This window comes from Falco rusticolus, chromosome 2 (genome assembly GCF_015220075.1).
Source record: "Falco rusticolus isolate bFalRus1 chromosome 2, bFalRus1.pri, whole genome shotgun sequence".
NCBI lineage: Eukaryota > Metazoa > Chordata > Aves > Falconiformes > Falconidae > Falco > Falco rusticolus.
Window position 1 is genome coordinate 33,399,454 of NC_051188.1, and position 26,442 is coordinate 33,425,895.

At 37.5% G+C, this 26,442-nt stretch overlaps 1 protein-coding gene across 4 annotated transcripts in view; it reads right to left on the bottom strand.

Moving 5' to 3' along the window:
- Positions 1-555: 555 nt before the first annotated feature.
- The window catches only part of DGKH (diacylglycerol kinase eta), a 173,711-nt gene continuing 147,824 nt past the window's right edge, over positions 556-26,442 (bottom strand). For 2 of the 4 annotated variants that reach the window (XM_037377162.1, XM_037377164.1), the window contains 6 exons: positions 25,359-25,464; positions 23,721-23,813; positions 19,664-19,783; positions 19,191-19,299; positions 17,656-17,786; positions 556-11,585 (listed from right to left, as the gene is read on the bottom strand). In XM_037377162.1, the coding sequence (XP_037233059.1) occupies positions 11,496-11,585; positions 17,656-17,786; positions 19,191-19,299; positions 19,664-19,783; positions 23,721-23,813; positions 25,359-25,464 (649 nt within the window). In that variant the 3' untranslated portion in view covers positions 556-11,495. The remainder of the gene's footprint in view (positions 11,586-17,655; positions 17,787-19,190; positions 19,300-19,663; positions 19,784-23,720; positions 23,814-25,358; positions 25,465-26,442) is intronic. The other 2 variants (XR_005102610.1, XM_037377163.1) reach the window with 2 other exon arrangements.

A 26,442-nucleotide genomic window follows, 5' to 3' on the forward strand; every position in this document is an offset into this window, starting at 1 on the left:
ACTAAGGAAAAATGTATTTGTTTTACTGCCACTTACCGTGGAAAAATGGGCACTACTGTATATTGTTTTAACAACTGTTGTTACTATGGATGCAAATGTAAATCTATTTTTACATTTAATATGCCATATGCCAGCAAGATCTAGTGGAAGATCCCTGCAAATGTAAACACCTACATGCACAGGGACCTACTTATAAGTTACATGTGGGCTTGCACATAGCCATATAAAGTATGTTTAAAAGCTGTATTCGAAGCCTGTAATATAAAACAACTTTCAGGCAGTGTGTGGCAGACTGAATGGAAATGGTACTTGATAGTCACTCATCCAAATTTTATTAAGTTTAACATACAGAGTTTTCTTTTAAATTACAAAGGCTTACACTGTGCCAAGGGCTTGCCATTGCATTGATTTCAATGGGGAATTTTGGTTTGGATTTGATGACATTGGTAGCAGCCCACATTTTGAGTGGACAACATCTAAAATTCAGTGTCATGACATTCAAGAATTTCCATTGACTTCCAGACACGGAAAAAAAATTCAAGGACTTAAGGAAGGTACATTGAATGCATTCTGTTTATTTGAGAAGGAAGATCTCATACGAGTGCCCAATATGAAGGCATCTCTTATCATGTACAATAAAATCAACCATTGCTTCCAGCAGAATACAAAAATACACATCTCAGTGACTTCCATACAATAATAAATATGTAATCATGCATCCAACAATAAAAAGGCACGGAAAACTGGTCACTTAGTAGTCATAAAAATTACTAACTATATTAACAAAGCCACCCAAATTATCTGTACAAGGAAATGTAACAATATATTCCAAAGGTGAAAACACATAAAACATCTTTAAAATAGTATATGCAATAAATACCTCAATTGGTTTTTTTATATATTAAAAATAAAACTGTGCCATTGTAAACAGTATGTAAACAAACAAAATTCACTGTTCCTTACCATTATTACAAGTAAATAAAGCCAAAGTTACACCCCTGCTCTGTTAGATATACTTCATTGGCAAGTTTTGTCAGGCAGTTTAAAGTTTTACCCTTTTCTGCAGCAAACAGAGCCCGCCATGTGTGTAATTGTAAGTACTAGAGCAACCGCTAAGCTTCAAAACTGACTACCCAGAATGTCGCAGGTCATCGAATAGTCAGAACTGAAACTAGGAAAAGCAATTTTTGCAGTGTAACGGACAAAAGTCATTTATTTATACTACATGTAATAGTGTCAGTAAAACTTAGCCGCTTATATACCAGTGCTTTCCTATAGGTCTCAAGGGGGCTGTACAAAGGTGGTAAGCATCCTTACTCCCACAGGCGGAGAAAGTGAGGCACACAAAGGTTAAAGTGAGTTGCCCCCAGTCTTGCACCAGCTCCACGGCAGGAAACTAAAGGCAGAATCCAGACCTCCAGCCACTCCCCCCTCATCTCCTCACATACCCTCTACTCGTCAGGGCCTTTCAGACAACTAATGGTATATCCTGAACTCCAGTACTGATTAGAATTACAGAAAGATAACGAACGTGCAAAAGGGAAGTTGTCCGCCCACTTGGGCACCCGCCTGCTCTCACTAATAACCACGGAGGTTTGCCACCAGCAGCAGCCGTAGTGCAACAGGAGCTTTTTCCCCCCAAACCTGTAATTGGATCCAACAGAATGGTGAGCCCAGGCACGGTCCTGTGGATCCTCCACGAGCCTACTGGTTGCCTCAACTGTTTATTCTTTTGAGGTCTGTTTCTATAGCCAACAAAGTCCTGGAAAGTTCAACCAAGGTGCATACTTCCTTCCTGATTAGCAAGGGGAGAAGTAGGAATCTGAATATGATTCTTTCTAAAGCAAAATTATAGGAAAAGATTCCTGGGAGTGGTGGGCATTTGCACAGGTGTCTTTAGAAAAAGCCTGAATGGGGGAATTCAGCTGGCTTGCTATTTCTTCAGCTTTTGATAACATTGGCATAACTACTCATTTTACAAATCCTACTGTATCCCTGGGAGGACTATCTACAATGAATACAAACTTACCTGTTCCAGACACATATATTTCAAAGTGCATGATATCTCTTGTTAAAGATGGTATTTTTAGCCTTAGATGAAGAAATTAAGATGTATCTATTTAGCAGTTTCACAGCCTTATGTCTTTTTACAGGAAGAATACACTTAGAGCATACACAATTAAAAGATACCCTGGAAAGGGATTTAGGAAGCGCTGCATTACAGTATTTTTCCTCCCTGGTGCTATTAAAGAACTGATCCTTCTGTCTCTTAACAAGCGATTTCTCTAAGGTCAAGCAGTTGTCTGATTTGCCTTACCACTAAGTATTTTCATAATTTTATTCATCCATGCATTCTACAGACTGGCTCTGAAGATACATACCTCCATGTCTTGATGAGAAGTCTAAAGCCATATAATATATAACTTTTTTTTTCCTCCGATAAGGTACTTTTGGATGAGGTACTTCAAGTGTCTCATTCTAGATCTGCAGAGCCAGGTGAGCAGTATGAAATCAGCAGGTATACAAAATAGGAGGGCCTACTTTTTATTCATCAGAAAATACTTCTTCATTTTCACCTGCCACACTGCATGCCCTCTTTGGGGCAGAGGTAAGATAGGTGGTTTGTTTTTAGAAGATTCTGTATTAAATCTTACAAAAGTTATTTTAGAAGGTATTTTCTTAGACATATCCAAGGACCAGATCAATGAAAAATTCTGTACATTCTCTAAGGCATATATTCCCACCTGTGTTGGAGTTCGCAGGCTCTGTAGAAAAATCCAAATAGCAACTGCAGATTTCACATTGGGAAAAAATAAATACATCTCACTCATTAAAAAAAAAAAAAAAATCACAGTAGGAAAATAGCCAGTAAACAATAGATTCAGCGGGGTTTAATCTTGGCCCCAGTGAGATCAGTGGGAGTTTTGCCAAGGATTTCAACAAAGCCAAAATTTCACCCAGAATCATATACAATTCTTTAGCTGACAACAATCATAAACATCCTGCCACTCCATTGTATAAGTTAAATATTAATAAGCATCTGTAAACATCCTGCAATTCATCTGATATAAAAAATATTATAATAAAAACAATGCAGCATCTCAAGCATTGTATAGTTTTAAGTTTTTTTGGCTCTACACACAAGTTGGCATTCTGGGCAAAACCAGGGTATGTATATACATATATATGTACAGGTGTGCACGCACATATAGACTACAAACTAGATACTACATCTCTACAAACATGCACACGCAACTACTGGCAAGAGAACAACATTCATAGGTATGGCATTTAAAAGGCTACCATTGATCAATCTGAGGATAACTTTTATGTGAGGAGCAATTTCTACCTACCTAAATCCTCTGTAGGCTTACACATAAATGCTAAAACTGAAATACATGGTAGCAATCTCCCAGGGGGACTAAAATGCCATTTAAAGGTAAGCACATGCCTAAGTCCCAACAGATCTATATGTTTGCAAAGACAATGAATTTTCCTGTGGTGTGAGCAGGACCAAGGGGAAATGAAGGGCAGAAACTACTGAGCGTGCCGTAGTTTTTACCTAAATCAGTACAAATCACGTCAGATGTTTTCATTTTCTATTGAACATGTTTTTCAATTCAGTGGAAATTGTGTGTTTCACCTTTTTGCTGCAAAATGCTATTCAGACCCAAATATAAAGAGTTATTCAGAAAACTAGACAGTGTCACATCTCTGCAACACTTTTATGTGCATTTTAAGCACCCACTCATGCAAGTAAGTGGATGTTACTACAGAATGAACTAACAGCTGTACTTGACTGGAGTACTAGTTTAAGTGACAAGCCTAGCTAATGAGAGAAACCATCCACGTTGGGCTGGGATCCTCTCAGGACTTTTAAAATACTTTTAGATGAAATTAAATGCTTTTTTAAATGCCAGAACATACACTACAAATACATTCATGCAATTCCATAGCCCTCAGGATTTAAGAAATATCTACTCTGAACGTACAGTTACGACAGTAGAAGTTTTGTTATCACTGGTATATTTGTCATCACTGTGAATTAAGAGAGGAAGCTGCTAGTATTAAATGTCATTAAATGATTTGTGTGTGATGACAGCAATGCAGAAGGACCAGATCTCAGGTGCAGAGATCAGGCCCTCTTCACCTCACAAGCTCCCCAGCAGCTTGTACTCTTCATGCACAGATCCCATCTATCGCACATCTCATCTTCTGCTGTGAATGTCGTCTTGCCCTCTGATGATCCCCTCAACATACAATCTTCAACAAACTAAATTACTAGGTAACTGGCAGCTCTAGGGAGGTCCCGTGTTTCAGCTCTTTTAGGATTCAAAGGACATGATGTAAGAGGTGGCTAATGAAATGAATTATTTCAGGGCAGTTCATAAGCTGTGCTCCTTGAGGGGAAAAATAATAATTTTTGCTATAGGTGGACGAGACTCCATTTTTCCAAGTGCACGTTTTAAGGAGAGAAATCCAGGGCAGAAAGTACAGACACCACAAATGACAGATGCCCATAGAAAATCCTCTGAAATCTGTCTAAGCGGTTGTTGTGGTTTAACTCCAGCTGGCAACTAAGCACCATGCAGCCGCTTGCTCACCCCCCGTCCATACGCCTATTGCAATATAGAAAGTTGGCATCTTGTGAGAGAACAGTGCACTAGAAACCTTCACGGTGAGTATCTGCATGTCTGTGTGCTCATTGTAAACCTTCACAAACTGTCCAAGTAGACAATCATATATTCTTAAAATTCTGATTAAGAGCCCCCCAGGCCCTACTTGTCAGCACACGTGCTCTCCCTCCCTGAAAAGCCAGACCAAGCAGCTCTGGACAGCTTTCCTCAGCCTCCCCATTCACATAATAATTGACTGTAACTGCAGAGAGAATTAGTCCCAAGCAGAGCTTACTTCAACCAATGCAGGGAGAAAGACAGTTTTATCTGTAACTCTTTCCCTGTTAATGACATTGTCAGGTTACTAAATAAATTAAAAAGTTTTCTATCCAATTAATACTTTAGATTAATCAAGGTAGGATTTAAAATGCTAATTCACTTTAAACATTCATAGTAGAGATTTGGGGCACTTGCCAGGATTTTATTTTTGGCTTTTCACACTGTTTCCAACAAACTAACCAATTTTACTTTTAGTTCATTTCTTCTTGGTTTCATCTTCCAGTTCACATGCTCTCATATAACATAGCTATACCTATATTCAACACAGCTTCCTAAAAAAATTGTTTCATATGAAGTTGTGGGGCTTTTTTGCAAATTCATTCTACTTTAAACTCTGCACTGTATTGCTTTTACCTTCAGTATCTTTCCAATCCTAACACTAATCTTTCAATCATACTACAAATATATTTTTCCAAAGCGACTGTTCCATAGAATAAAATACAGATTACTCACTTACATACTTGTTCTACTAATAGCTACCATAATTTCTGGTATTTTCAGAAGTCTTAGACAGCTGTGGAGTTAGCCAAAACACATCTCTATTAAAGGACATTCCATTAGCTATTGCTAATTGTTAGTGGTATGGCAAGCTAAATACAGCTCTCAGCGGGGATTGCAAGAGTATTTTAGTCCACTATGGCTATGCCAGACTGGAGCCTGAAGGCCGGGTCAGTCTAGGTCTCCTGGAGCATCATACAGCTTTCTCCTAGCCTACCTGTCCAGCTCTTCTGAACAGAAGAGGGGGGGCAGACGTCAAGGGTCTCATCTTGTCAAGCATCTGGGAAGTCATCCAGACACAGGAGCTGGGAAGCAGCGTGAGAACATCAGCAGAGGCTTGAACCTGTGTGTTAAACATAAGTTATGCACCAGCTTCTTCTGCCCTCACTAATATAAGCAACAGGTTGTATGAAGTCAAAATCCCAAAGAACTTTATATAGAAAGTGTTTCTGTCAACTGGGAGACAAGGTCTTCAATTATTTAAAATAAATGTTTATAATCCTACCATGTACATATATGAATTTTCTGTTGACTGCTCTGAAGGTGGAGGTTGTTTAACCACTATAGCTAAATTCATGACAATTTGTCCAGGAATACTCTCAGGTCTGTATTTGCCAGCATTTTGCTAGTTTGCCGAAGTGTTAACAGTGCTGCTATTTTATTATTTACAGATGATGAGGGGGTGACATTTTAAGTTGAATTCTACAGTCTGAAAAAAACCAAAACCTTTTCGAAATGATTTTTTTTTTTTTTTTCAGTTAAAACATTGAGGGTTATCACTATTAAGCCTACAGAAGTTGCTATGAATTTTGGTATTAGCTCCAACTGGCTACAGGAATAGTCTCCTGGAAGTCTCCAGACTGCTTTCAAATGGAATATAACTGCTGAGAAACAGACTGGGCTTCTGTACAGCAGAAATGTGCATTTCAAGTACGTAAGCTAACCCTTAACAGAGCTATTAAACCTAATGCAACAGTAGTAGAAAAGAACTAGAAAATGTTTTCTTTTTGTAAAAAAGATCACGTTCCACACTGTATTCTATATATAAATACAGGAATTTATACAACCAGTAAAGATCTTCTATTGGTAATTACCAAATGATGCTTTATCAATCCCACTGACACTACCATTCATCTCTGAAGAGGGAGCAGAGATATTTTAAGTCCTGTCCAAACTCCTCAGCTTCCTCAGGTCATGCTCCTTTTACTTAAGACAGCAATACAGTCATGTACAGTTCCTACAAACATTAAATCTTCGCAGTTAGAATAAGCAGCATCAAACCTTGATGATATGAAAATCATACCAAAACCACACAATCTATGAAAACAGAATAAAAAAAAAATAGTAGAGCTCATGGTATAAATGTGCTACTCAGGACACTGCAGTGGAGAGGTACTTATGTTACTGGGGTGAAAAAATTATGTTATTAGTCATATAATTTTATATGGCTCTCACACAAGTGACAAGATGATTTCCTGACTGTAAGCTAAATACTTTGCTCCAGCTCAGTTATCCTCAATGATATACATCACTTGTGACTTTACCTTTCACAAAGACTTTTTGCACTGCTGATCATTAGTTACCAGAGCTGTCAAACTTACATGCAAGAACTCAATACTTAGGGGCACAGAGAGAGCAATGGAGAAACAGGAGTAAACATTAGTAGTCCAATCATTAATAAGAAGCATCAAGCAAAATGGAATCACTGTGGGGGGTTTTGTCTTACATGTCCATTGTAGAATTATCTATGGACAATACATAGTTTTACATGTATTTCTAAAGTAGGACTATGGAACATTCTCTCATATTTGCTTTATGTATTCATTTTCCATTACATGTGAAAAAGGCCTCCTGCCAGTTTTCCCAAAAGGAAGACTAGACGCATTGAAAAACACTGATAATTTTACCCTTGAAATAAGATCTGCTCATTATCAAGGCATTATGAAATTTTCATTAAGTGAATTAGCATCACTGAGTTCAATGAAAAAGTCAGAATTGGCAGGTTATCCATATCTCTATAAAGATCGTAGGAAAATATGAAAGGAACCATTACAAAAAAAATCAATTCCTTTTGTTTGAATTACAGCTATACAACATTGCAGTACAAATTTCTTTGGGCAGGGATGGAGAGTGAAAGATTATTTCTATTTATTATTTACAGGACCAAGCATGTTTACTCCAGCCTCTAAGCAAGAAATACTGGATTGAAATAACCTGGGAGGGTTTTTGATTACATGCTTTCCTTTTACTGTTCTTCCACGTGTAAAATATTATTTTTTTTTTGAAAGAGATATTCACGAAAAAAATAGTGGTTATGGGGAAATACATAAAAATGTATCATAAAGAAAATTTGCAATTGCCATCGTATAAAAATATTCATTTTTGAACAAGTTTTTTCTTTATAGTATTCTAAAAAAACCCCAACACCTACAACCATGATTTTGCCTGATATCATTCTGTTTCTAAGAAGGCGGCATTAGGCATTAAAGGCAATACTTGCATGACTGGAATCAGAGGTTGCTACAGCAATTGAATACAATGAACTGGAAAAATCCTATTAGAAAATGACAAAACAGAAACATGCACTTGGCAATTTGCTGCCATTTTAAAATATGCATTTCTCCTCTTCTCCTTTCTGAGGTGTAGGGCATTTCATCTATATGAATACCAACCACTAAAAAAAAAAAAAAGCCTATCACTTTGTATTCCTTTCAAATTTTAAGGTATGCTGGGTCACTACAGAAATTAAGTTTATTCGACTAGAGAAATAAAAAAATCATCCAGTGAACTTTGTATAGTGATTTTTTGTCTTGATGAATCTAGCATGTTGAATAGGCCTCCACAAGATCTATTGGGATAACTTGCTTTCTAAAAAACTAAGTACTGTCAGGGGATGTGTTTACCTTATTTTTGTTGAAATATTGGGATATATGCTTTGAAACACTTTAAACATCAGGATAAAATTATAAAGAATTAAGTTCATTAAAAATGTAGCTATGTGTGTCCTTAGTTCTAGGAACTGGGACTTTTACAGCAGTAAGGAAAAAACCCAAATACTTGGAAATTACAATAATCATGAGATAGTAACAATGTGTTCAAAAGTCTTTTTTTTAGAAAAGCCTCATCACTAAACACAGTTATGACCCATGACCTCGGCAGAGAAACCCTGTAAAATAGTTAGAGCCTCCTTGTCAGACGCATTTAGATTTCATAGCCAACACTCGTCTAAGGCATAAAGTTGCATAAAATTTGCTCTTCTGGGCATCTAATAAATACAGCATAAATGATGCTTATAATTTTTTTTTCCTACTTGCACGTTTAAAAAAACCCTTCTGCTTAGGACAATCAATATTAAATTCTTTGGTGGTCATCTAAAAAAAATGAATTATACAAAGACAATTCATCAGTTGTCCTATACTGAGGTAATTTGAGGAGTGCCATAAGAAAGTAGCATTACAAACAATATTTGCCCATTTTCCCTGCCTAAAAGCAGCTCCCATTTTTTTAATATACTCAGCGTAGACTCTACAGTGATCTGAAGAGATCCTGTTCCATAGCCCATCTTAACGTTGCGTATAGCAAGGCTGAAAGTTGTAAAGAGAGTGTATCCTACAGTCAGGAAAGCAAAGAAAGTTCTTCAATGTATTATGTCTTTGAATCAACCAGGAAGATTAACTATGCCATCTACCGTAACATTTGTATTTTAGAATGCTGCCACACATTAAAATAGAACGTAGCTTACAGAGAAACAAAGAGAAAAAGAAATACAACTTGCGAAGACTTGACAGATGCCATCTGAACATCATTAAAGGGGTGAATGTCAAGTACATTAATAAATATTTATAATCTACCACTGTTTGCCTAACTTTCCATTGTTTCCATATGCTTTTCATAAAACAGCATGAAAATCATGTCACTTGGCAAAGGGATTTTGGTTTGGTTTTTATGGAAAACCTAATGGAACATAGCCTTTTACTTTTGTTCGTTTACCAGAACAATCAGTTATGTCCACAGAGCTCCCAGAATGGTGCCTGTTGAGCCTACAGCAGCAAGAGCACATAGTACTATAAGTGGATATAAATGAGGCCTGGTTTGCTCCTTTTGATTATTTTTTTTTTTTTTTTCAGTAGAGCAATGAGGGGAATAGATTTTACTTTCCAGGGGACAATACCCATCTATTTTCCAAGGGACGATGCCCATCATACTCATGAGAACGGGAGGGCAAAACCAGGATGTAGTACTTGACATTGGCCCCTTTGAATGGGGAAAATAAGCTTTGGGAAGAAGAAATGAAACCTTACTCTGATGCTTACAAGGAAAACATAAATATATATCAAGATACTCTTTAACCAGTCAGAAATGTCAAAGCTACTTAATTAAGTAAAAGTCAAGTGTTCCTCATGCCGCAATGACACGTTAGGAACAGGAAGGAGACAGCAATCCTGTGCAAGTTTTCTGTGGTACAATATAATTTCATCTCAAACATTTAAGTAGGTTTTTTTTTTAGCTATATGCAAGTTATTTTTCTACTAGATTAATATTTTTTGTGAAAAATTAACCAGGAAAATCAATTATGAAGCTATGTTTCATTTAAGTAAATTGTAAATAACCTTATAAACTCTGGTCTAATGCAATTTCTAAACAAAGATGGTTTTCATTTTTTAACCTGTTTACACTCATGGATTACTACCTTGCATGTGATTCATCTTTGCATGCATAGTGGAAAACCTTAGAGCTTGTATTTTATATTTTATGATCTACCAATGTAGGAGTGCTGACAAGAAACAAGTTGATGCCTTTGTAAAGAAATGCATACAGAGACTTTTTAAATTAACAATTAATTAGCAATGAGTAAAAGCTTACCCCACAAAAATCAAATTAGCTGCTACATTTTAGAACTCTTATGTATGATAAATAAATGAATTTTCCTATAAAAAATTTCCATTAATCTTTCAATCTGCCTTTTGAACAACAGAATAAATAAAATCATTAGTGCCTAGAAGTTCAAATATGCTACAGATGTGTAAGATAACTGAATGACTACATCAAAATGCACCATGAGAAAATTCTTTATCATTTTCCATGCAGGAAGCCAACTGATATTTTTGTGAGGTACCAGTCTTTCAAGAATACTCATAAGTTAGTTACCTGATATACCTTCTGTACATGGTATATTTTAAAATCTAACTGTACACTGTTTCAATCATATATAATGCATATAATCTGCTGAATATGGCACAAATGCTAAGTTTCCACACCCACACATCCTTTGCTGTAGAACACATTTTAGGCATAACACAACACTGAAGAATAGAAAAGTGCCTGAAACTGAAAATAAAAAAGACACTCAAGTAGTAATAGATTAAACCTCATTCAAACTGATATAAAAGTTGTTCAAGTGTTTAGAGTATCAGATGTGTCATGCAACAGAACAACAGATAATTCAGGCAGGCATACCATGCATTACAGTTTGCATTCATGGTATCGCAAGGTATCTCTCCCCCCTTCTGTGTGGCCAGCAAGTGCTGGGTACCTGTGGCACTGCTAGGCTCATGTGTTGAAGCTCCAAAACCTCTCGGTCTCCTGCACAGAAGGTTTTACGGAGCTACGCCTCGGAAGGATAACCAGACAACCTCGTGCTGTACAATGGTATCTTGCTGCAGCATAAGAAGAGGCATACTAAGCTGCATGTAAGCAAAGCAATCATTTCTTGATTATATTTTCCAGTGAGCGCAGTTCACCATAAACCAATCGATTTATCAAAATGTGCTTATCCAAACTGGCCAAGTTGGCACACCAAGAAAATGTCTTCGCAAAACATACCACTTGTTCCTTTTTTTTTTTTTTTTTTTTTTTTTTTTTGGCACAAATCCTTTCATACTATCACAGCAAGCTCTTCACCACACAAGAATTCAGATACTAGCCTGTACAAACACCAGTGCTTATTTTTCCATAGAGTAAACTATAAAGACAGCTAAGTGCCTGCAACAGCTTTGCTTCTCCAGCAACTTTCCTTTCTCTCTAGGGAGAGCACCAGCATAATTACACTTCGGACAAAGGAGCGTTCTTGCCGACCTCCTTAATTCCCTGGAGAATTCGCTTCATATGACCCACTTTCGTTATCCCCAGGTCCTACAGAAATTTAAAAAGAGAGAGAGAGAGAGAGAGAGGGGGAGAAGTTTATTTACAAAAAGGAAAAAAACACCCACCATTGATTATGATCTAGCCATGCAACAGATGTCTAGAAATATGCTCACTGCAATCAACATTAACCAGAAAAGATTCTGTGGTACTAGCAAGTGTTGCCTAACAAAAAAAAAAATTGCTTAGAGCGTACAACGAATCCCTCTCTGTCTTACAGACAGAAAATTACTTACCTGCAATAATGGCAATCCAAGGCACTGCAATATCTGTCAAAACTATCTTTTGCTTGACTTCTAAGTACAAAAACCTTTAACAATGTCTGGCAAAAAAAGAACAATCTCCCCCTCCTCTCTAATACAGCAATTAAATGCTTGGTAGGATGTGACGGATCAGAGCTTCTGTCCAGCAATGTCACTTGATCTGAGGCCCTATGAAGTCTGTTATAATCAACACACACACATATCCCCAGTTTCTCAAGGGAAAGTGGATGTAATGGCTACAGGCATGTAGGACAACTTCCCTTTAGAGAGCAATAGAAAAGGTAAGCATTGGTTTTTCATTCCAAAAAGGTTATGTCTCCTAACATGGATCTTCCTGATTAGAGAGCTGGAAGAAAAATTCTGAGACATGACAGTCACATCCCAAAGGAAAATGTAAAAAGCACAAGCATAAATCTCCTTGTAGCCACCACTAAAGCAATCACATCAGTTGGAATGTTTCTAATATTGGTTTCTGAGACCCATCTCCATGTAAGTGACAACAGACAAGAATTTTTTGCAGCAAACCTCTTCCAGTACTAATAACAGCTTTAGCAGCATCCTTTTCCAATTTTGACTGGTCCAATGGTCAGAGGAGCACAATGGGATGCCCAGTTGTGCTAATGATCCCCAATGTGCTAATGAATTTTCAGCACAGTTTGGTGGAAGCTTGCTTCCCTTGTCTATAAAACCCAGCTTTGAAAAACTCTTCAAAATCCTTGTGTTAGTGACATTGAGCAAGCGGCAGAGTCAAATACTAGTAGAATAAACCTCATGTGAATAGATTGTGATTAAATAAAAAAACCTTAGAAAAGTTTCACTCTATTTTTCTGAAATAGAAATCCTTTCATTTTAATAGGAAGATTTCCATTATGAAGACATTAAAAGGAAAAGAGTGTAATTAAGCAGCTTGAAATAATTAGTCTCATACAGAGTGAAAAACGAAACCATATATAATGTTCTGCACATACAAAGCCTGTATCTACCTTTCTACAGCCACAGAAACCTCAGAAAATCTGTGCTTTATATTACTTAACAGTGTTAGCATGCAATTACCAAAGGAAGAAAGACATGGTAAGATGGGCATGAATTAATTATTTTATTGTAAAGGTAGCACAGCACAGATTAAACAGGTGGATTAATTTTCAGACAGCCAAGATTGAATTCTAGTTATGTTAAAGATGAAGAAAAACCTTCATTTGAAAACTACCAGTACTGTAAAGGCATGACCACCCTTTACAGCACTTTGGCACAAAGGTGTCAGCGTTAAAGAATTCAAGATATGTTCATAAAAGTCCCCATATCAACCTATCTGAAAAAAACTTCTGATTTTCCATATCACATCAATTTATAATTTGTTTCTGCTAATGGTCATCTCCCTTGTAAAAAAATGTAGTACTCCATTTTAAGTTAAGAGAACTTCTGTAGCAGTTGTTAAACTTGTCCCACAATGACAGTAACATTTATAATTTTAGATTTGGAGAATATTTTCTTTCTTATGCTAAACTTAATATCCAATGAATCAAAAATACACATGACTACTGAAACTACTCAAGTAGCCTAGTTGCTATGTGGAGGAAATTCTACGTAAGGGAAAAACCATACGGATCCTTTCCAAACCACAAGAAACCACATATGTTAAAGGTTAAGAACTTGCAAATTCTTCAGAACAAACATTTTCACAAGTAGAACTCTTGTTGGATAAACAAGATGCTGCCAGACTTCAAAGATCAGAGGAAAGAATCATAGTATGAAATTCCCAGAAAACTCAGCCACTTTTTCCACCAACCTTTACAAAGTATTGTCAACAACGCCTATGTTTCAGAGGCAAGAGGTTTCAGTTCTATTTCCCTTCCAATTGAAGTTGCTGTAATGTAGATCAGAACAGCAAGTCTCAAGAGCCTCATCACAATTTCTGTGACCCTTTTGATAAATTCTGCCACACTTCCAGGAAAAAAACCACCAACAACCAACACTATAAACTCTGAATTTTTATGCTTGTGTAATAGTTCGGTTTGGAGGAAATGAAAATTTATACATTCCTGACACTAGATGCTCTCTAGTATTCTCTGTTTACTACTGATGCAGGAAAGTTTGCAAAAATTCTCTCATCTAAGACTAAAAGGATCTGCTACAGCAGCAGATCATGCATAATTCAAAAAGCAAGATCCCTAAAGATATCTGCATTTTTGTACAAGCATGAGTTTCATCACGCTCTACATAATCTGTCCACATTTAATTGATATCTAATTAACAAAATCCAATTTGACTAAAATATGGTTTTGAAGACAAGATGCTAGCAAGAGTCTGAGGAAGAAAACAGCCTTTCTTTCTCCTCAGCTATGGCCTTTATACTACAGGATCACCTCTCCTTCTGCTCTCCCTAACCACTTTGCCATCTCTAGGCCTTCAGCAGGTAAGGCTCAAAAAATTCTGGGGGGAAATTTTTTTTTACAAAATTTAAAAAAAAGTTGGGCAAGAAAAAGCTGATGAAAATTCTTGCAACAGCTTTCAGGAGTTCTTCATCTGCTTTATATTATGGTGACTTAGACCCCTGTCTGCTTAGTCAAAAACCCATTTATTCCAGGTTTGCCCAAGAGATTTTGGCCAAATACACCAGCAATATAATACAACCAAACGGTTTTTCTAAACACTCCTTAATATTAACATCTTCCATATGAGAAACCAACCCTACTTGCATTCCCAGTGTCAAAAGCCATCCTGCATGCCTGAAGTCTTACAAATCTTAGAAAACTTGTTCCACACAAGAACTTTTTCAGAATGCACTACTGCTAAACACAGGGATGAAATGCCATGGTCCTCAGCACAGACATCAGCTTGACTGGCACTTCTCATCAAGTTGACATGAAACATGGAAACCCTTTCTGCAAGGAAACCAACATTGCCATGGAACTCTATGGAGACATCATCTTAGTCCTACCAAACATGTTGCAGTTCTCATTATTACTACATTGTGTCCATAGGAACGTGGTTATCAATGCAAAGAATGCCAGCATTTGTTTCAGAAAAATCAGAGTCCAGTTTTCAATGAGTTTGCTTGTAAAATAAGGTTAAAAAAAGAAAGTCACAACAAGCTTCATTTCTACAGCAAAGTTCGCAATTTACTGCCCAGCCTCTCCTCAAGTAAAATAAAATCACATGGGTGTAAAAGTCTAAGGTTCCCCTAAATAAATCAGACATAGGAGGCTGGAAAAAGGGTACTGCTGCAGGAGCTGGGTAGAGAAAGGTATCTAGTTCCTCTTGGAGATGTTCTCCATTTGCCACTTGCCACACAGAGCTAACTGAGAGTGGGATCCACAAGCTACACAGAAATGTAATTAGAGGCATCCGATTCTTCAGTCAACATATTGATCTATTTCAGTGATGCGCGCAAGAGAGTTTCATCAAATTCTTTCCCATACTGCTTTTTGTCTCTACTTTTGACCGCAGAAAGAAAAGTGGGCCCAAAGGATTCAATTAAAACAGGCAACGATTTTTTCCTGTTGTAGACATGAGAGGTAATAGAGGTAAATGTATTGCATGTGACTTAAGAGCTTGTGAATCAATGGCAAGCCCATTTAGCTTGGCAGGAAGCACGAGCCTTGCACTGGAGGGGAGGCTGCACACAGACCATCGCTCACAGGAGCGCCGAGGACTCATCTGCAAACCTCGATAGCCAAAGAGAGGAGAAGCCAACAGGGTGGCTTGTGATGTGTTCCTCATTTCCTAGGAACCACATAACGCATCTTGACACTGTTCCAGGTCACTAGTCCGAAAACTGCAAGCTTCTTGAGCCATCTTTATTTGACTCCCAGCGGAGGTCATGCCCTGTATGTTACATGCTGGATGACTGCTGAACTCTGCTATTTAATTCAGTGTTGCTACATAAAGCGCAAGCCACGCTTGGCCAAAAGCCTGGGCTACCTTATGAGCAGCGCTGCGCTGGAAGCTCTCAGCACCTGCTAATGAGCCGATGGGGCAACTGCAGAGCGGGACTTCTGCAAGCACAGGATACACCCACAGCAACGCGCGCAGGGCAACTCCTCGTCCAGCTACGCTGAGCAATTTAAAACATCATGTGCGCTTCCAGGCAGCACTAGGTAGAGGGGCCAGTAAAAGTCTGTCTGTAGGCTCTAAGGCAAGCCTTTAGGTATTTCAGGGCACAGGCCTTTGTGATGGTGTTTTATTTATGCTGAATCAGCACAAGTCTTACCAACAGGGGTAACAGGGTGATGATCACCCTGCTGCAGATACTTACTTGGCTGAAGCACCAGTCTTCTGGGCATGCAGACAGATAGGTACCTATCAGAAACAAGGCATGGCCAGAAACCGTGTCCTGTTTAACACTAATCTTACCTACCATCATTTATTCCAACAAATGTGACATCTTGGTTTTTTTTTTTTAAAGATTTCTGAACATTTTGGCAAACCTATGCATCGTTTGATGCTGAATTTCCCATTTAAATTTTAAATTCGTTCAGTGCCCATTCAGAACAGGGACTTCCAACATTCATCACTGAAACACCATGATGGATTGCTTGGATGGACAGTTTTCTATTTCTAAATTTTTGCAGAGAGGGACTGTCTTCAAACTGTCCCTCCACGTCAGGAACTTCCCTGAAAGAAACGAATTTAACTTCCACAGAAAGAAGTTCAGGCAACCTAATACCAAAGGGTAAAATAATAGACAGCAGCCAAACAGATCATCTCAAACACTGCTATCTTCAGCAGCTGCCTTCAACTGCAACAGTCACACCAAGCAAGCAGTACCTTGTAACATCAGGATTTCACACTACATAGGAAACTTCATGAAAAATGGCACATTTGTATGAAAGTATTGCCTCTGTCTGGAAACTACTGCACTGTGGCTAAAGCAATGACTTGCACTCTAAATGTAAATGTTTGCAATTTATATAATATCCTATTTCCTCTCTTATGTGCTAAAAGCAGTTGCAAAACGCATTATCAAGAACTCATTACTACCGAGTTCCCGGAAAAAGTAATGTAATGAATCCCCAAAGATACAGCCTCTATTACATATAATGGATGCACTTAAGTAATTCTTGAATAAGACAGCAAGCTCAAATAACAGACTCAGACTGCTAGGTAACATTTCTCCCTGCAAAACTTACCAGTCTGACCTCAGATGAAGAAAGCTTTGCGGTTCTGGAGTCAAAAGAAAGTGCTCTGTTTTAAATCTATACAGCTAAACTCATGCAGAGGTTGGTCAGAAACAAGAAAACCTATTGTAAAAGCCTATTTTGACACACAAACACCAACACCATCTAAGTCCAACGCCGCAATTTGTTAAGCTGCTTATCGCTCTCACACCCACTATATCCACTATATATATATGTATATATATATATATACACTAAATCACCTGAAGCGGGTCAGCTGCTCATAGCTGCTGACCTTGCAGTAGAGAGATTCCAAATTATTATCACCACCTTCAACTGATCCATACTGATCCTGTTTAATGGAAACGGTGAACTCTCGAAGATATATGATATTACACAGAAACGTGCTTTTCCTACGCCTTCTGACATAAACTATAATGTGGTCATTCTACATAAAGTGAAAAAAAAGGAAATTTTGAGTAACACAGATACTCTTGGTTGCAAGTACAAGTCAGCACTTCAGAATTTCAGGCCAAAGGACAGTGCGTATTAGTTTATGGCATATTTGCACAGTGTAAGCCAAGCTACAAGCACATAACAAGTGCAGGGAAAGAAGAAAAGTTGGTTGTTGTTTTGTCAAAGAAAATGGTCAATAGCAGAAAAGTAGCACAAAGGAAATACCTTAAGATCTCGCCTTTCCAGATGTAAAAGCTCAGAGCCTCGGATGTCATGGCTGATGAAGATTTCTTTGTACTCTCCCAAACTGAGCAGATCCAGCCAAGCAGCAACTTCATCTGTGCCCCATTTTTGAACTACCAAAGTTAAGAGCAAAACCCCCTTAATTTCTACATGCTCAAATGCATCACAAGCAAAGGTTAGGCCAAAGAGAGTGGAAAACAGAGTAGAATTGCCGTGCTAGCAAAGGGAAAGGTTAGAAGTGTCATTTCCACAAAAACTGACAATTTCCTTTTTACATGCAGGTTACAGATTAGCAGTTAACGTGAGAAAGTATCTAAACAAAGTTGGGGTTCTTTGCTTTGCAGCCATGCTTTCCGCTTTACTCCAGTTTCTTCAGTAAAGCCTTTAAAACCTCATGTCCCAACATATTCACCATCTTAGGATCAGTGCCGCAAAGTCTAATGTTGTTCTGCTTTATACCATTAATTTATTAGTAGTCATCCAGGGAGAGGAGAAGCCTTCAAAAACTAATTAACATGTAAAATTAAAATATCAACCACACCTCAAATATAGCAATGGCAGCAAGCAAGTCCGGTTTTAATTAACAGATTCTAGTATTCTTAATTAATGCAACAAGTATTCTTTAAGCTATTGTGTTACATAGGTCATTAAGAAGCTCTCTTTAAAACATTGTTCTCTAAGGTTAGTTGCCCACATTAGTTCTAACAAGACCGCACTTACTGGAAAAAAATAAAAAGTTATGCTACTTATTGCTATAATTTTGCAACTTCATTCAATGCTGATCAGTTTTACAATAAAGTGAAATCTGAAGTCTAATCTGAAATCTAAAGTCTGATCAACAACTGCAAGATTTTGCAGATTACGACCAACTGTCTATTAAAAAGATAAAAATGAAGAACCGGTTTTAGGACCATCTGATCACTGATTAACTCCTGGACATAATCTTAAGGAAGTAAGTTTACAGATAAGAGTGGGAAGAGAGGAGAGTGGAGTTTGTTCAACTTCTAATTAAAAAATCAGTATTGACTATTGTGGCTTTTTGTTTGATTTGTCTCAATTGCTAAACTTAAAACCCACCTGAAATTTAAGAATAACTGGTTAATTAAACCACTGTGATAAAAGCTATTGCACATCTTCTGAAACTAACCTGAAAAACAAGAACTGGGCTGTCACAGGGAAACAATGTGTTCACCTGTGGCTTGTATGGTTATAGGTTAATCAAATGTAACCACCAGCAAAGACACAGGTCCTGTTGCATGATACAACTTATCTAAATCTTTCCGCAGTAGTTCTTTGGTTCACTTGAAAATCTTGGGGTCCTACTGAATGATTTCTAAATGCACTGAAAGAAATCTTCATCCTAATGAAGATGCCAGTTAGCTCAGTTGCTTTTCACTTTGACTTTACTCTTTGGTAGAGTGCATCATGTCGCCTCTTACCAAGAAAAAAACCACAAACCCATAAAAATCACATTTTCCCAAATGCTACTATTTTTCTTGTAATTTCAAAACACATACCAGGCTGAGGGCTGGTCTTATGCTTCTGAACTTTTTCTTTTTTAAACTTTGGCACTATGCGAAACACTGTACTTCTGTTGTTTCTTTTAGCGTAATCCAGAGGAGTATCCTGCATAAAAGAAAAGACATAGTTACCTTTAATTACACCAAAAACAACAGTTAAATTACATGCTTGAGATGGTAATTCATAGTTAACCTCAAAAATTAAGAACCAATTTTACTTCCATAAAGAATAACGTCAGAATTTAACTCTATATGTGTTTCATCTATTAAATAACCACTCAAAACCTTGACATTCACAAAAGGGAACAAAACACAGAAGACCTAACTTAGAAGCTTGTTCACAGCAGACAGAAATCATCCAGCACCACTACTGAAATTGCATCTCTAGATCATGAGGGATTCTAACTTACTCTTCCCTATAAAGAAAAAACTGAGGTCAATTAGAAACAGGAAGTACTAATCAAACTCACCTCATCATCATTTGGTTGAAAAACATAATAAAGCCAAGGAATCTCAGCAAGCTTTCTCAACTCTATTTCCACGCTGTGCAAAGCATCAGACATCAGTTCTTCATGGGGAGCTTCTAACTGCTGTTTACAAACAGGCCAGAAAAATACGTGGTTTCAGTCTTATTAAGATATAACATTTAAATCTAGATATGTTGTTACCACACACATACAGATGACTACTTCATAGTCAGTGTAAATAAACAGCGAAAACAAATAATTTTCCAAAAATAGACTCTCCTTCAGAGATGCATCAGACCACCCTGACCATTTAGTACGGTCCCAACCACAAAGGGACGACTGAGACTGCTGAGACTGTTTTTGCAGACCAGCTGGACTTAGTTGTCAATCACTGTCATCATTCATCGCACTCCTGAGTCTTCACAGAGCAAAAGTTACCTGATAACTCCAATACTAGAACATCCTAGAAATGGAAATTACCAGCAATAGGGAGGTAAAACCTGACCAGAAGACCAAGAGCTTGGAAAATCTTTGTATGAAAAAGTGGTGTAAAAAAAATATTGACTAGATGGTAGTAAGCCTGAGTTATTATTTGCAGATGTCTTCATATGGTAGATCACTCTGTCATGGTTAAATAAAAGGAAACAAGATCTTATCACAGACATGCCATTCCCAAGGGTCTTTCAGTGGTGATACAATACCTGTGCTACCCCTTCTAAATAGGCAAGACGTGGAACGATAGCCACTGCTGCTGGCTGAGGGTGGGAAGAGCAGGGACCAGGCATGGGAGAGGGACACGATTGCAGCCCCAGACGGGAGACAAAAAGCCAAAAACATCAGTGGGCAGCACTGTAAAAAGCTTGGGACTTGCTGACCTATGGGAATTTGGCTCTATCAACACTTTGAGAACCCCACGGAGGTACTAGTTTTCCTTAAAACCCTGGTCTGAAAATTTTTCTGCAGCTGTTGTACGAGTTGAACCTGTGAGGGAGAGTTAAGGTGGCCGATTCCTGGAAAAACTGGTTTGGGCTTATCTGGGGCTGCTGAAACACCATTTTGAGGTTAAGAGTTGAATCCTGAAACCAGTTTCTTGGAATCACTAATAAAGCAATCTGAACATCTATTTCTCTCTTTGAAGTAAAAGTAGTCCCAAAGCAGTGCAGAATATCCTTTTGAAAGGATTTAAATAAGTTATATCCTAATGAATGTATTTTTTAATTGGAGTTGTAAGAGAATCTTTGATCTGTAGTACTGGAAAAAGATTTTGATGCTGTTGGGGTTTGGTGATAAATTACAACCCCCCATCAACTTATCCTGCCTGACAAAAACTTATTTCTTTTGCTGCAACAGGTTGCATATGGTACCACCTTTCAACAGAGAGACCATCTTTAGTAGGATATTGCTGTTTAGTATAGTAATTCTGGAAATATAAGCTCCCTCTTGCAATTGTGTTATTTCCTCTTCTAAAGCTCGCATAATTCAGTGCCCATAAGCAGACTCTGATCTTTCTTTTGCCTTCCCTTTTTTTCCCAGTTTGAATAGTACCATTAATTTGCAGCACAGTGGAAGACCCACTTGTCTCTGAAGAAGTTAGAACTTTTCATTTTTAAGGAATTAAGTCATCTATTTTCTATAAATGAATGAAGCAGAGAGTTCTGTCTTCCTCAACAAGCATTTATCCAATTGCTTGATTCTCAAAGGAAAATATTTTGCATGGGGACAAAAAACCCTCATCTGATGATGAGAAAGTGTATGCACTGGCAATACTGCTCCTGAAATACACCCAAAACAATAGTACAATTCTGGTAAAGGAAAAGTCAGCAATTTAGGGCAAATTCTCCTCCTACAACATCTTGGAAAGCTTCTTATTTGCAAGATGGAAATTATCACTATGAATGATACAAAGACAATAAGGGATTTTTTTCAATCCTTTCCCAAATGAGATTTTTAATATGAAATCATTTTATTTCTGTGAGCTCAGATAATTTCATTCAGTTGAAATGAAATATTCTGTCATACTTCTCCCTTAATATATTAGAAAACTGTGCTCTGTTCTAGACTGGAAAGGCTTTTAAAAAAGCAAAAATGAAAATAGTGTCTTTGGAAAATATCTAGACAAAGCATAGGGGTTTTTTTTCCAAACTATATTCCAGCCATAACTATTTGGAAGATTCCACAAATCAGGTTTATTATCCTACCTTATCATTCCACTAAAAATGCTATTTATAGCTAATTCACCGTTTGATGTCATCTAGCTAATACTGTTCTATAAACTTTGTTGATCATACCTTACAGAAGGTGGCAAGAATCACAGTCTTCTTGTACATGTATTTACATCTCTTTAGTCTACTTCAGAAGCCGTAACAGAAAGACTCAAGAGTTGATAAATGGCAACAAAAGAAAAATCTTACCAAGTAGTATGTGCAACAAAGGCAGCAGTTTACAGCTATCAGGAGTTTTGATCACAGACAAAAGGGGTGAGTAGGAACTGAGGGGGGGGGGGGGGGGAAGCAAGATATTAAAGAAACAATGAAGATATTAAATAATGTCTTTGCCAGAGGAGAAAGATGATTTGGAAAACAGTGTATGATGGCATGGCTGATGCATCAAGCAGCACCTTAATAGAGTGAGGGACCAACCTACATGTAGCTTCAGCATTTATAAAATACATGGCAATAAGGTTAACCAAGGTGCCTTGCTATTATGACTATGAAATACTGTTCTAAACAAGTATGATGTCAAATACGTGTAATGGACATCTCCAGAAGATTATCTCTGTATCTTCCAGTCTTTTTATTAAAAATGGGTTTGATGTAGACTCATGAAGCCATTTGCACAGACCATAATGAGATGCAGAAGTACAACATGTAAAAATCAGAACGGTACAAATGAATCAAATCAAGGTTTGGAGCCTGAACAAGGGATTTTAAAATTTAAACAAATTTCTCTATTTTGATTTCCCATTCAATCTGAAATATGGGGGATTAGTAATAGCAATTTGAAAAAAAATCAGCATTTTTCATTTTTCTTGGACAAAAACATCCAGTGAATAACTTTTCCTTCTAAAAAGTCACAAAATAGATCATATGAACCTAATCTTTGACTATTTACAGAACTTAAATGGTTATTAGCCTTTAGCCCATATTAAATTTTGGCTGCTGTAGAACAGACTCATACCATTTACCATGTGCATAAAAAGGTATGCGAACTTGCACCAGTAAGTTTCATACCCTAACTCTGCTAAGTGAAAACATTCCTATTGATACCCATTTTTAATTCTAACACTTAAACAAACAGTAAGTTAGTAATAAATCTGGTTTTGAATCCAAAGAAAATGTAACTGATCCTACTGAGAATCTTCTTAATGTAAAACTGGCCCAGCATAGGAAACCTGACATCTTTTCACAATGCCACATAGAGAAATTTCTAGTTATACATCCACGTGCAACAATTCTTGAGCAGTCTTCGTTTTAGGCACAGAAACACCAGCCAAAGAAAAAGATGCCAAGGCAGCAAGTATTATCAGAGGTCTACTGAACACTTACCAGTCAACGATTATAAAATAGTTCCTGCCAGGTATTAGAACAAGAGTAAGATCTACCTGCCCAGATTAGCTCTGTAGAAGTTGAATGTATGAGTCTGAACAGTTCTCACTCCAGTTTCTTTTTAAACTCTGAAGATCATCACATAATAGAACTCCAGAAGTTCTCTTAAATGCTAAATCTCCAGAATGATTTACCTTTTTTCTAAGATCAGCCTCCCAGATAATTGAGTGTGAATCAACCTCAACAGGGATACTTATTTCTCTCTACTATTAAAAAGAAAATCCCAGACAATGACCTTTTAGATACCTGAAGTGAGGCAAAATGGATGCCAACCTAGGACAGGAATTCGTAACTCATTCCGACCCAAACCACAAATGCAGTGTAATATCCTCCAATCAGCCTTACAGAGCTTCTTGTAGAGTGTCATAAATCCTGTGCTGATTTAAAAAATCAGCAAAGAACAAATCACAGATAATCTGAATGAGGGAATAAAACAGTGTATTTTGTGACCTTACCAAAGGAATTCTTCCTACTAGCAGAGATTCAGTTTCATTATGTAGGGCCTTCACATTGACAGCTATTTCCATGGCAGTGTTTCTGGTAAGGCTCTAGGGAATAAGAAGCATAAAAATTATTTGAAGTGATGCAAGTCAGACTAAGAGTAAGTATTTGGGGCTTACAGCACAGATCTTAAGTGTAATCTTCCCCAGGAGAAATACATCAGTTTAGCTCTACACTGACAAATTCTTCAGCACTGAGAATAGGAAACAAAAATGTAGTATCTGTTTACTGTCTTTTCCCCAACTTCATTTAATATGACTTTACACAATCCTGAAGACCGTCAAGTGACCAGCCACCTGTGAGATGAATCCACGATTTTTATGGGTGACAAAGGCCAGCAGAAAAGTCACAGGCCTCGCTTAACAATGACCATTGATCTGAATTGTTCATCTTATCCTTAGCAGACGTAAGATACTAGACATATTTTTAAGAATCAATGGTTATCTAGTATATTTACCATACATAAATTTAGGTTAGATATAGACAGGCTCTACGCAATAAATCTTTTTTGGGTCCAATCCCAAACCCACCCAGACTGTCTAGTGCAAAGAGAGAAACCAGGAAACTCATTTCCCCTCACCCCCTTTGCATTCTCTGCATAGCACTTGGGACAGTTCAGCATGAAAATTTCTGTGAATGCATCCACAAGAATTGACCTTTAAGTAATAACGGCACTTGTTCAGCCTTTGTCATGTCTCCACTCTGTATCTGTGGACATGTCTACACAGCTGTCTGCAAGAAGATGTGAGCTTGCTTTGCCTATCTTTCTTGCTGTTTGCTGATCTGAATTTGGTTTACTCATGCTCAGAACTACATCAGTACTCCATCCTAAAGTGATGCAGAAGTGCTTATTAAATCAAGTGAGCACCCCTGGCTGTGGCCCACAGGCAGATGGAGCAAATTCCTGACTGCTTCCAAAAGACAACAGATGTACTCTTTACCACGCCCCTAATCGAAGATCTCTATCTCCTTTGCCACTGTTCACTCCCCCCTTCCAACAACACCCAGGTGGTCTGCATTTTAGGTGTCATTAACACCCCCTTTCTATCATCCAACATTCACAAAAAAGAGCATCAGCTGGGGAGGATGCTGATGATTGCAGAAACTACATCTTCTGCTTTCTCAGATACCATATCGACCTAACACGAGGAAGGGACTATCCTCTTTAATACTCTTCTGTAAACAGGCAGTTCTCCTAACTCCCATTCCTGGTATTATTAATAAATTTCAGAATCACTAAGCTTGATCTCTACCAAATTCATCAGCTGTGGGGTCTTTCCCTATGCATGTGAACAGATGAGACTCCCTGCTGCTATACAGAGCAGCACCTTCAGGATCAAAAGTAACTTCCCCTTTATGCTCACCTTAGAAAAAGTGGCAGAAAAAAGGGAGAAAATACAGCATCTGTTAGAGCAATTTCATTTAAATTTGAGCATGTGTATGTACATTTAGGAGTCTTATTTATCAAAAACTTCAAGAATTATCATCCAACTTGTTTTAACATGGGGACAGGGAGTACAATACAGGTCCCACATCACAAACTTATGCACACAGATATTTCACTCGTACATAAATCTCTGTTCTTCCTTTACCTCAGGAAACCTTGGGTTGGCTTTATTTAATGCATGTGAACATGCATTAACAGCATGAGCAAGCTCCTGCTCCAAGAGGCCATGTATTTTTGCTGCTTCACAGATCCTACAAAAATATACAAAATGAGAAGAATCTTTCTTACTTCCTTTAAAAAATAATTCCTAGGAGTACACAACTTTATCAAATGAGAAAATATACAGGGATGTTTCACAAAACACTTTAAAAAAAATACAGTCCTTTATAACAAAAGTTGAAATACAAGTATCTCTTCAAGACACACCTCACATAAATAATATCTATAACACAGATTATTTATTCTGCTATGAAATACTGAGACACATTTATTTGGCTTAGAACAGAAATGCTATGCAAAAATTGTACCAAATTCAAATGAACTATAGAGGAAAACCCTAGCACATTAAGATAACTTACTGGAAGTTATCTTAAAAAACATTACACCTATTTCACGAGGCATATCCTTCAGATGGAACATTAAAATTGGCTGCAATTGTCTGAGATTATGGCAGGTCCAGCTGTAATTTGCAACCTCAGGACCACCTCTAGACCAGTAAAGTTTTTAAGGTGTCTTGGCTAAAGTTCACTTTGGGTAATTTATAACCTAAATTTTTCTCCTATGTCTACCTAAGTCACCTGTTTTGTATAAATAGTATACATAGTTCTTAAATTCCTTTCTTACATTATCAGCACAGCTCAACACATAGTCCAAGAATTGATTTTGATGCTTAAGATAATTTGTCAGCATGATAAACTGAATAGCAGCTTTATAAAGTGTTCCGATTTTTTTTAAAAAAATGCTTTTCTTAAAAACAACTAGGGTGGGTTTTTTTTTGGTGAACATTGAAGTGTTTTATTTATTAAAGCACTGGCATCTCAGAAAGAAATTAGTTCTTGAAAATAAGCAAGGCTGTCGGATCAGTTTTATACCATCAGCTCACTATCATCTCAACTCATATAAATTACTGGAGTGTCCAGGGCCGCAGAGATGGGGATTTTGAGCATTAGGAATGAAAACATAAAACTGCAACAACAATGGATGAGTGGATGAAAGCAAAAAGGCATGCA